The sequence below is a fragment of the Panthera onca genome, chromosome E1 (assembly GCF_046562875.1).
Source record: "Panthera onca isolate mPanOnc1 chromosome E1, mPanOnc1 haplotype 2, whole genome shotgun sequence".
NCBI lineage: Eukaryota > Metazoa > Chordata > Mammalia > Carnivora > Felidae > Panthera > Panthera onca.
Window position 1 is genome coordinate 40160370 of NC_138352.1, and position 11967 is coordinate 40172336.

The following is an 11967-nucleotide window of genomic DNA, read 5'->3' on the forward strand; positions in this document are numbered from 1 at the left end:
CCCTGGGCTCCCTTCTCAAAGCTCTGTACTTGCTCCCATCTTCTCTCATCTGTAGCCCTCCTCTCCCACAACCTCCTCTCACCCTGACGCCCCAAATCCATTTCTTTCAAGGCTCCTTCCTTGAAACTTGCCTCCTCTGACACCTCCACTGACTCCCCTAACTATTTGGGCCCCTCCCTGCGCCCTCCCTCCAGAACCCTGGCTTTTCACACAGCACATAATTAGTGCTGCTGGGCCAGCTTCTCCCCCTTGGGCTGGGAGGGCCACCCAACTAGAGATCCCCATCTTCTATTCCAAATTTTGCCCTTCAGTAAGACAAGTCACTCCACCCCTCTCAGTCCCCAACTATCCCATCTGTAGAATTGACCTCACATGGAGCACCTGGGTGGCTCAGTCAGTTAAGCAACTGACTTCGGCTCAGGTCATGATCTCACAGTTTGTGGGTTTGAGCCCCGTGTCAGGCTCTGTACCAACAGCTCAGAGCCTGGAGCCTGCTTCAGATTCTGTGTCTCCCTCTCTCTCTGTTCCTCCCCTGCTCGTTCTCTGTCTCTCAAAAATAAATAAACGTTAAGAAAAAAAAAATTTTTTTTTAAAGAATCAACCTCACAGAATTGTGAGGATTAAGTTTGAGGACGCAGGTAAAACTTAGAGCCCGTTGTCTGGCACACAGGACGCACTCCACAAATGCTAGCTATGATGAATGACACTGTGGCCGGTGGGTTTAGAAAAAATATATAGGTGATTCTGCCTGCATGCAGCCCCTGCAAATGCTGGCATCTCCCGGTGTGGAGAAGACAGGGGAGCAGTGGGTTGAGGGAAGTGGAGGTCATTCACTGGCAGGAGATACGCTGTGCTCTGCGGCCAGCCTGGTGTGCCCTTCTTGCACTGCTGCGGTGAAGGGCGAGAGTGACCACCCTGCACTCCGTCCTCCAGCGGGACGGCACAAGGTGCAGGGCACACAGGTGCGCCCGCCCTGCAGCGGACTGTGGCGTGGGAAGGGTCAGAGGGGGACCTAGAGGGAGCAGCTGGGGTGGACGCGGGGTCGGGGGCGGGGCGGGAATTGGAGTGAAGGAAGCAAAAGGCTCTAGGGCCTCTCTGGCGCCTTCCTCCCACCCCTCCAGGGGAGAAATAAAAACCTGCCAGGGGGAGTCGGGAGGGGGTGCAAGTCTAGAGGCGCAGGGTTCAAGAATTCGTCCTGGGCCGCGCGAGCGAATCTGTCAGGCTCAGGGACCCAGCGGAACGCCAGCCCGAACCCCCCCCCCCACCCCCCTCCCCGCGGCCTCGCGCTCCCCTCCGCCTCCCTCCAGCCGGCGCGAGCGGGCGGCGCGCTCCGGAGGGAGAGCTGGGCTGGAGGTTTCCTGCCCCCTCGGCTCCCGCACCTGCCCTCCGCGCCCGCCGCTGAGCCCGCGCTGACTGGGCAGCCGGGGGCGCCCCCACCCCTCTCCCCCCGGGCCGGGGAGCCGGGGGGCAGCGCCGGAGCCCGGGGGGAGCGCGGCCCCGCCGGCCGGCCGGCCAGGGCCGGGGGCAGCTAGGACGGCCCCGGGTAAGCGGCGGGAGGAGGGGAGGCGGGCGGTGCAGGGCCGGGGGCGGGTGGGAGCGGGGCGGCCGGGCCCGGGGGCCGGGACGAGGAGGGTGGAGGGGGACGGCGGGCTGGCGGGGAAGCGGCGCTGGGCGGCCACGTGAGAGCGGGAGCTGGTGGGGGGGGGGGGGGGGGTTGCCTGCCTGCAAGGTGCTGGAGGCGGAGAGCAGGCAGGGCTCCGGCATCCCCCCCAGACTCCCACCAATCAGGTCATGGGGAGCCCAGCATCCTCTGCCGCCCCCACCCGCCCACTCCCACATGAACGTGTGGGGACAGACAGCGGGCAGACGTGTGACTCTGCCCATGGGACCGCAAAGCCAGGGCCGCCAGTCTAGGGCAGGACTCCTGTGTCCAGGCCTAGGGGAGGGGACAAGAACCAGGCTTTGGCCCCTGTGTGTGTCCCCGGTCTCTTGCCGGGGCGCTGTCTGCAGACTCACTGCGGAGCGCAGGCCTTGGGGAGGGAGCCCTTAGGGAGCTGGGCCCTGATGCTCCGGACAGCCCTCTTCAGTCCCCACCCAACTAGGGATGTTGGGTTAATAGGCACTTAGACCCAGGACCCCCGCCTGAGAAGAGGGAGGGGACACTAGTCACCTCTGAGTCAGGGACAGGGCCACACTTGGGCCTGGTGAGTTCCAGGAGGGTGGCCCCAGCCTAGGGGCCTCTCTTGCATCCCCTCCCTGGCTCCAGCACTATGCCCCGTTTATTTCCCAGCAATTCTCCAGAAAGGGTTGATTTCTGTGCAGGGAGCGTGGCGTCCGGGAGAATCTGCAGGTAGGACACATCCTAGATACCTCTAAGTTGCCACACCCAGAGAGAGGTCAGGGATTCTTCTTGCATTCTTTGTCCTCTCTGCCTCCCCCAGTATGCCCCCCTCCTCACCTGCTTGTGCTGGTTATGTAATTAACCCAGCTGAGGCTCTCTGCCAAGCTCACAGTGTCCAGGGATGCCTGAGGGGCCCAGGGCCTGGAGGGATTTGGGGGGAGGAGGGACTGGTACGTACCCCAGTGGGAAGCCCATAGAAGTAGATAAACACCTGTTGGGGAAAGGACACCACATGGGACAGAAAGGAGATCAGGGTCCTCTTTTGGTTGATAGCTCAGCTGGCTGTATGCTTTTCACTTCCCTGAGTCTCTGGTTTTTAGTTTTGGTTTTACCTTCAATAAAACAGGGAGAAGAGTCTCTCTCCCTCCCTCTCTTTCTCATACACACACACACACACACCATACAACATGTATGTGAACAACAGCGCAACAGTGGATAGTGACCCATCCTGGGGTTGCTAGGAGGTCCCACTGAGATCTTAGTAAACCTCAGGTGAATGAAGGACCCCCGTATATAACCGTGGCCGCTGTTAGTTGAACACCTGCTGTTCCTGGCACTGGGTTTTACTTTCATGACCTCACAACACCCTATGAAGTTTCTTGCCCATGGACACATTTTAGGTGGCAGAGCTGGGAACCAAACCTTGGTGGGTCTCACCCCAAATCCTGCCTTCTGTTTACTGTCTGTACACATACCCAATAGATTGGATTTTCTGAGCCAGGCCAGACTGAGGGACATTCAGCTGTGAACTGCGCATATATGGAAAGAACATATATCCACAGAGAGGACATGCACATAACCTGAAAAGCATGGCCTTGTCGGAATCCAGCAAATCCGTCTGCCCTGGGCCCACATAGTAGGCACTGGTGTCACCCTCCCGTGAACAGTCCCTGGACAGGAGGTCTCAGGCGTGGACCAGCCTCCCTGGTCACCATCCCCAACAGAAGGAGAAGGCATCTGGTTAGGAGGTTTGCTTGGATTATCCCAGAAGTAGGGCCTGTTAACCCCACTTTATATGTGTGCAGACTGGGCAGGTGATTTGCCCTCTGACCACAGCTAGGAAACATCATAGCCGGGGTTTACCCCTAAGCTCCGAAGTCACCGAAACTGAGCATAGCAAGGTCCAACCCTGTAGCAGTCCTTTCCTGGGCACCTGCTATGTGCCAGGCCCTCTGAGTTTGGGAGGATGCCAGAGAATGAGACATAGCCCTTGGCCTGTAGGCATTGACCAGCTAGAAGCACTAAACTTGGAGGAGGTCGGAGGTATTGCAGCTTTGTGGAGGGGAGGCTGTTGCTGTCAGCTGTGTGCCCTTGGGCATGCTTCTCGCTCCCTCTTGAGTCTTCTGGAAAGGGGGATGGTTACCCATCCCTGAGGGCTACTGTTTTGACTATGGATAACCATGTGGCTGTGCTAACACTAAGTGTTCAACAAGTAGTGTGCTCCAGAGCCAGAGCAGTCATCTGGGCCAGGGTTCCCAACAGGATGTAAAATGTCCTGCCCAACAAAGGACTCTCTCCACAAAATGCTGTGAATGTCTCTGATGAGACATGCTCGGCCTTGGCTCATCCTGGGCTCTATGGGAAAGTGGGGATTGGAGCAAGTCTAGGGTGCGTCCCACTCTGCTCTGCAGCCTGGCCTGGCTGGGGGGGTCGGAAGTGGCCACATGTCTGATCATAACACAAGAAAGAGTGATTCCCACCGGTGGGCGGGTGGCAGGAAAAAAAATGGAGAAGGGAGGGTGGAGAGGCTCTGGGTAGATGGAGCTAGGTGTTCTGGGAAAGGAAAGGCTTTCTGAGAGGCAGTAACAGCTTCAGCCAAGTTCCTGGGCTGGGGAAGTACAGGCCAGGTCCAGGGAAAAGCGGGCCCACCAAGCCCACCTCTTGTCCCCACAGTCCAGGTGGAGGCCGCAGAGGGCCCGGGGCAAAACAGGGGCAGCAATGGTGGGTCCTGACGGTGGCTGAGCCCCCAGCCCCTGGAATATGCAGCCCGGGGGAGCCCCAGGCAGCGGCGAGGACGCGGTGGCGGAGCGGGGCGGGAGGCATGGTCTCCACCTACCGGGTGGCCGTGCTGGGGGCGCGAGGCGTGGGCAAAAGTGCCATCGTGCGCCAGTTCCTGTACAACGAGTTCAGCGAGGTCTGCGTGCCCACCACCGCCCGCCGCCTCTACCTGCCTGCTGTCGTCATGAACGGCCACGTGCACGACCTCCAGATCCTCGACTTCCCACCCATCAGCACCTTCCCTGTCAACACACTGCAGGTAGGAGGGCCGGCTGGTGTGGCCAGCCAGGGAGTGGGGGGGTGGGGGAGGAGCTGGACTCCTGCCTTTTCCAGGCTCTGGCCCTGTCCCCATCCTTCAGGCTCTGAGGGCTCCATGCAGCACCACAGGCTACCCTGTCTCGAGCCATCACGTGTGTGCGGCTTTATTCAGTGCATCTTTAATGAGTGTATAACGTGTGGTGGGCACCAGGGCAGACTGGCGGGCAAAACAGATGTGCAGTTTGCTCTCCAGGAACTAACTCACCGTCGGGTGAGAAGGCAAACCGGCAATTATTACATAGTACAGTAAATGCTGTGGTCGGCATCAGCTCAGTGAGATTGGGCAGGTAAAGGGCAGTGGAGAGAAAGGCAGGAACACTAGATGCTATTAATACTCTGGGTTGTGCCCATCGTGGCCTCAGACCCTTGTCATCTAGGACAGCGGAAGAAAAAGCCAGGGCCTGGGAAAGGTATGTTCTCTGAGACTGGAGGCCCCAACCGGTCCTTTGCCTACAGGCGTTCCTTAAGTGATGCCCCGCCCCCTGGACTCAGGACTGGCTCACTGGGCACCCTTCCTGCAGGGGGTGGATTCAGATGCCCCCAGTGTCCTGGCTTATAGTGCCCCTTTCCCCAGCCTGCAGGGACCAGGCCCCCCTTCCATCTCTCTACCTCTGGCTTGAGAGGGGATAGGGTGCGAGTGGAGGCTTAGCTCTAAGACATATCTGCTCACTGAAGGAAGCCCCTGACAGAGCATTCAGAAGTTTCTCTGGAAGGAGAGGTAGGGGCCACAGCTTGGCCAGTTGTGACCACAAATACAGCAATCTCTGGGGCAGGGTCTAGGTCTCAGCACTGTCTCAGCAACTCCGGGCAGGAGGACCTTGGCCCAAGCCCAAGGGTACCTGTCTGTCCCACCCCAGGTGTGGGGGATTAACACCAAAGACAAAAACCTGATCCACACATGGGCCTCTTGGAAAAAGTGAGATCAGGGCAGCGCGTCTGGGGTCAGGGCCTTCTGGTTCTCCTCCACGGTGGACTTGAACAGCGGCCCAAGTGGATACTCAGATCTTGTGCCAGTTTTGCACATTGAGCGGCTTATTTTTTCACATTTTGTTGTAGATTTAATTTTAATTTAATATCGACTTTGGAATGGGTAGGACATAGTTTAAAAGTCCAAACTTTGTGGAGTGCCTGACCGGGTCAGTCAGTTGCGTATCCAACTCTTGATTTCGGCTCAGGTCATGATCCCAAGGTGATGGGATCAAGCCCTGCATCGGACTCCATGCTCAGCCTGGAGCCTGCTTAAGATTCTCTCTCTCTTTCCCTCTGGCTCTCTTATCTGCTCATGCCCTCTCTCTCTTAAAAAAAAAAAAAAAAAAAAAAAAAGTCCAAACTTTTTTTTTAAAAAGTTCAAACTGTAAAAAGGTACATACAGAGAAATCTCAATCTCGCCCCTGCCTTCTTCACCCTGATTCTTGCCCCACTCTCTATGGCCATTGTCAATTGGTTTTTTACTCCCACTTCCAGTGTTTCTATAGATAAATAAGAAAATGTATTCTTATTCCTTTCTTACAGAAAAAAAAAAATTGCTCTACACCTTGTCTTTTTGCTTTACGTTTTAACCTGGAGATCTTCCCCGAGTGTTAGTACCTGAATGTCAGTAGCATGGCCACACTGTGCCCTATCAGAGAGATGTACAATGGAGTCCCCTCTTGTTGGACAAGTGGGTTGTTTCTAGTCTTTTGCTGTCTTAAGCAATGCCACACAAATAGCCTTGTTCGTAGTCTCTCTGCACACAGGGAGGTGTTTCTGTGGAAACGAGCCCCCAAAATGGCATTGCCAGGTCAAAGGATGAATGCAGCTATATTTGGAAGGTATTGCCAGATTTCCCTCCCCTTCTAGAAAGTTGCCCATTTTGTGTTGCGAGGACTGTACGCGAATGCTAGTTTCCCTAAAGCCTTGCCATCAGGATGTATTGTCCACCTTCTGGAGTTTTGACAGTCTAATGGATGAGATGAGATATTCTCAGAATAGTTTTTATTTGCATCTCTGGTTGTGACCAAAGTTGAGCATCTTTTCATATGTGTAAGGGCTTTTGTGTTTCTTTTTTGACAACTAGTAATGCCTTTGTCCATCTTTCTGTTGGATTGTTGGCCTCTTTCTTCCTGATTGATCCTGAGTTTTAGACTCTCCAGGCTATCCAGGCTTCACACAAGAAAGGGACCCTGAGCAGAGAAATATAGAGAAAGGACCCTGCATGCCCAGAGGCCAATATAAAATCCCAGTGGCCACTGTCTGAAAAGAAAAGAGAAATACATTCTTCCCCAATGACAGATGAGATCCAGCCCAGAAGAGAGTGGCATTTTCTGAGCCTCAGTCGTTCCTTCTGTAGTCCCTCTCCTCCTATCAGAGGAGGAAGCTGAGGTTAGAGCAACAAATGCATGGTCAGCAGCCAGGTGTCCTTAGAACTGGACTCAGTTTTCAGTGCTCTTTCTTTGTTGACACAGCCTCAAGATGATTTCTTACAGTCTGGAACCCCGCACAGAGGTAGCTGGAAGGAAAGGTCAGTTTTCTTGCTCCCTCCCTTCAATCAGGAGTGAAGGCACAACCCAGACAATCAGGAGACTTCCTCTTCTCCCTTTTAGGCGCCCCCCCTCCCCAGAGCAGTGGGCAGGAGGGCAGGCTGGAGGTCCTCTGGAAGAGGCAGCGTGTTGGGGGAGAGGTGGGCTATCACTCTCAAAGGCTGGCAGCTGTTCCCTCTCCCCAGCGAAGGGCTGGAAGAAGGTGGGAGCCTCTCTGCCCGTCTCCCCGTCCCTCCTATTTCCCGCTGATATCCAACCCTTGCATGAGATGAGGGAGGAGCTGTGTGCACATGGGGGTCCCAGGCTCCCAGAGGGCACCGTGTCCAGCTGAGTGCAGTCTTCCCTGGCCTGAGAAGCCAGCTCCTGTTTCCCTGTGGTTTTAGATTTGTCCTCAGCATCTTCCCCCTGCACCAGAGTTAAAACTCAGCACAAAGAAAAGATGCCACATCATCTCCCTGGGGAAATCCACTGCAGCAGCTTCTAAGCCTTTGAGTTGGGAAGTGCTTTTCTGGAGCTGGACTTAACTCTCTACCCCTGCCTCTTTTCTTCCTGCTCTGAGGTGGAGAACCAGCTGTAGTCCTGCAAGCCTGGCCCCTGCCCCAGCACAGCTCATAAGCTGGCACCACGGGGACATGTCTGCACCTCCTCCGAGTCTTTTGCCAGGGCCCTCAAGGCAGAAGACCCTGGGTCTCTTTGTCCTCGGAGGCCTCCCCTCCCCCAGCTTCAGGGACCCCCTTCTTGTTCACACACCAGCTGCCTTCAACTGCTCTTGCATTTGCCATCTGCTGGAAGGTCAATCAGCTCATTAGTCTCCTAAGGAACCTTCCCTTTAGTACACTGAGCCTTTCCAGGAGCCTACTCCTCTTGAGCTGCGGCCCCTCCTTGAGAATTTGCGACAAGCATTCAGGATGCTCTGACTCCCCGGAGCCGCCTTTGGGCCCTGCTCCACATCAGCCCCCACTGTGCGTCCAGTCTCAGTCTTTTTCTCCTCGATCCTGAGGGCAGTGTGGAGCACACAGAAAGGACATCGGGTAGCAATCCAAGGGCAGTGTTATAGGCGGCAGTTGCATTGATTCCAGCATGGAACAGGTAGGGTTCAAGACTGCAGAGAGCTCACCAGTCTAGGCAGTGCAAGTAAAGAGCCTGCTGAGAGCCAACACAGCTGGGAGGCACTCAGCAGGGAGGAGAAGGAGGCGTGTAAAAATGTGGAAGACCTGGCTAGGGCCCTCTCAAGAGCTCACAACAGAAGCAGGGAACTGGGGATGGAAACAGCTCTAACCAAGGTATAACTAAAGGATTCTCAGAACACAGATGTTCTGGGTGCTCGGTCAGTTAAGCGTCTGACTCTTAACTTCGGCTCATGTCAAAATCTCACGGTTTGTGAGTTCGAGCCCCCCATTGGGCTCTGCACTGGTGCCATGGAGCCTGCTTGGGATTCTCCCTCACTGTCCCTCCCCTGCCCATTATAAATAAATAAATAAATAAATAAATAAATAAATAAATAAATAAACAAACAAACAAACATTAAATAAAAATAAATAAATAAACATTAAAAAAAAGAGGAAGAAGAAGAACACAGGAGATGAAAGGCATAGTCTTCTGCTTGCAGGAAGGCTTCCTGGAGGAAGAGGAAGCATTTAAGCTGAGCCCTGGAAGATGCAGGATTTCACAGGATCCATCAACTAGCTCAGAGGGCTGGGCTCTTAGGGGCACTTAGTAAATGTACTGGAACAAAGGTCCGAATGGACAGATGGATGGATGGACAGGTTGGGCGATAAAAATGGGACAAGGCTGATCTCAGCTCCAGATGTGCACAGGACAGTGAGGGCATTAGCTCTGGAGGTCAGATAGTGTGACCTTCCCTATCCTGGCTTGGAGGTGGGGGAACCCCAATACTGAGCTTGTACATTTTCCTGGGCCAGGCTTCCTGTGATGGGTGGGTGTGGAAGGTTTGGGGTGCAGTGGCAGGTGAGAGTGCTGTCGGGTGTTTGGCTAGAGGTGGCTGGGGGCAAGGGGAGGTCTCCGAGTGGCTCTGACCTTGGCACTGGCTGGGGGTGTTGCAGGAGTGGGCAGATGCCTGTTGCAGGGGACTCCGGAGCGTCCATGCCTACATCCTGGTCTACGACATCTGCTGCTTTGACAGCTTTGAGTACGTCAAGACCATCCGCCAGCAGATCCTAGAGACGAGGTGAGGGCTGGGATACCAATGCTGGCTACTTCCTGTTTAAGGGTGCAACAGTGGGGTGCGCGCAGAGTTGCTAGATGAAATATCCTCTGGTTCCCGCACATTCTCCCTCTCTCTCTCTCTCTCTCTCTCTCTCTCTCTCTCTCTCTCTCCCACACACACACACACACACACACACACACACACACACACACACTATGTTATGTCCCCATTTCTAATAACTCACTTTGGGATTCTTACCACGGGGTGGCTAGTCTAGTGCAGTGCTTAAGAGCAGGGGCTCTGGGGAGGAAAAAAAAGTGTCAGGGTCACTCTTCTGCATGACTTTAAGCCACTTAACAGGTTAGACTCAGGTTCCTCATCTGGAAAATGGGGATAACAATAGTACCTACCTTTCAGATCAGTTCTGATTGGACAATATAAGGTATCCCGAGGGCTTAGCGCTGCAGGCGGAACACAAGTATGGTAGTAGCAGTATTGACCAGGCACAGCCTGCCCTTCTCGAAGTCCAGTGGTTGTGAGACCGGACTGTGGAGTTCTGAGATTCCCCCCTCACCCCCGCAGGGTGATCGGCACCTCGGAGACGCCCATTATCATCGTGGGCAACAAGCGGGACCTGCAGCGCGGGCGCGTGATCCCGCGCTGGAACGTGTCACACCTGGTGCGCAAGACCTGGAAGTGCGGCTACGTGGAGTGCTCGGCCAAGTACAACTGGCACATCCTGCTGCTCTTCAGCGAGCTGCTCAAGAGCGTCGGCTGCGCCCGCTGCAAACACGTGCACGCCGCCCTGCGCTTCCAGGGCGCGCTGCGCCGCAACCGCTGCGCCATCATGTGACAACGCGCCCGCCCGCAGCCGCATCCCGACGGGCGGGGACCTCCCCGGGGACTGCCGGGCTCGGGCGCGGAGGGGCGGGGTAGGACTCTGACGGTCCGGGCCTGCGACGGTCCCGCAGCCGCGCGCCTCCCGGTGAGGGGCGGAGGACGAGAGAGCCTCCGGTAACTGCCCAGTCCAAGCCCTCTCCTGGGCCAGCCGTCTTCCTGGGCCCGCTGCCCTTAGTGCTGGAGTTAGCGCAGTGCCCGGCCAGGCCCCCAAGGGGCGCCTCAGCCTTTTGGGATTGGCGGTGAGCGCGGGGGGGTGGGGGTGGGGAGGTGCTGCCTTGGCCGGGGCCCCCACCGGTCTTCTCCAGAGAGTGTGTCTGTCATTGCCCTGCGTCGTCTACTCCTGTGTCTGTCTGCCCAAGCGTCTGTTGGCCCTTAGCTGTCTTATCCACCCTCCGGTCCACCTTCCCGCCCCCGGCTCCGTTCACAGGGCTCTCACTTCGTTCACCCCGTTGTCGCAGATCCTGGCAGCTTCTCTGTGAGGCCAGCCTTTGGACCGTCAGCACCACGGGCACAGGGCAGAGAGATGCGGGTGGCCCAAGGACCATAGTCAGGGTCCGAGGGTTGAGGTCAAGGGTCAGTCAGGGGGAGAAGGCTGAGTTCTCCCCCTTCCAGGGAGATCTCCCCGCCCAGCAGCCCCCAGAGACACAACAACCTACCTTCCAGCCTTAACTCGATGGTCCATCCCTGCCGGGTGCCCCTCATCCCCTTCCTGACCCCAAAGCCAGATCACCTCCTGGGTTAAAACTTTTTGTTTTCCTTGACAGTGTGGAGAAGGGAATCCCCCAAAGGATAAATTTATTTCCATGATGCCAGATTCCAGCCCTCTCTTCCCCCTTGCGTTGGGTGGTCTGCAAGATTGGAGGATGTTGGGTTTGGGGGGCTGGTGGTGGGCAAGGTGGTGCCCTGGGAGGCGGAGGGATTAGGTTGTGCTAGTGAAGACTCTTATCTCCCCATCCCACTCCAATCTGACTGCCCCAGACCCTACCTACCTTGAATCTCAGATTTCTCTGATAAATCTGGGGAGGGGCAGAGCCAGGATAAGAATTATGGAGACCCCTGTCCTTGGGGGAGATATGCCCACATACCCACCCCTAGATGGAGGCCCTCAGGATCTGATGCCCCCTTGTCCCAACACCAGTTGGCCCTATGACCTGACTCACTCCACCCCATTTTCTCCGGCCACCTGGCCGGTTTCTACCTCTCGTCACCGGAGCTGATCACTGTCAGTTTTGTACCGATTTAGAAATAACAAAATCCATTGAAGATACTAGGAGCGGCCTGAGGGATTACTGGGGTACTCGGAGGGTGGGACCAATGGCGTGTGTCCCCAGCTGAGTGCTCCTTGAGGCTGAGCCCTGAGCCCTGGTGTGGTGAGAAGATAGGAAGGTCACTTGTTAGAAGACGGGCAGATAGAACAACCCAGCCTCGATGTAGCCAAGCTGCAGCGTCTAGACCAGAAAAATCAGGTAGCCCAGAGTGGTGATGGAATGGAGTCTGGGGGAGGGGTCATGGGTGGGGAATTTATCCAGATCTAGTGTGAGAGGGAATCTGATTCTCCCTTCTACTTCCCCAGCTGATTCTCCCTCCAACCATGGGGTGTATCTGCAGCCCTGCAGTGACTGCCCTGACCTGGGGCAGTCCCATATTCCTGGGTTCTAGTCCCT

The 11967-nt window shown here is 56.0% G+C and overlaps 1 protein-coding gene across 1 annotated transcript; it reads left to right on the forward strand.

Annotated features, from left to right (window-relative positions):
* Window positions 1-1280: 1280 nt before the first annotated feature.
* RASL10B (RAS like family 10 member B) lies at window positions 1281-11115 on the forward strand. Its single transcript, XM_060646668.3, has 4 exons — window positions 1281-1543; window positions 4295-4658; window positions 9300-9424; window positions 9986-11115. The coding sequence occupies exons 2-4, from the start codon at window positions 4443-4445 to the stop codon at window positions 10254-10256; spliced, it is 612 nt and encodes a 203-aa protein (XP_060502651.1). The 5' UTR covers window positions 1281-1543; window positions 4295-4442; the 3' UTR covers window positions 10257-11115.
* The last annotated feature ends 852 nt before the right edge of the window (window positions 11116-11967 follow it).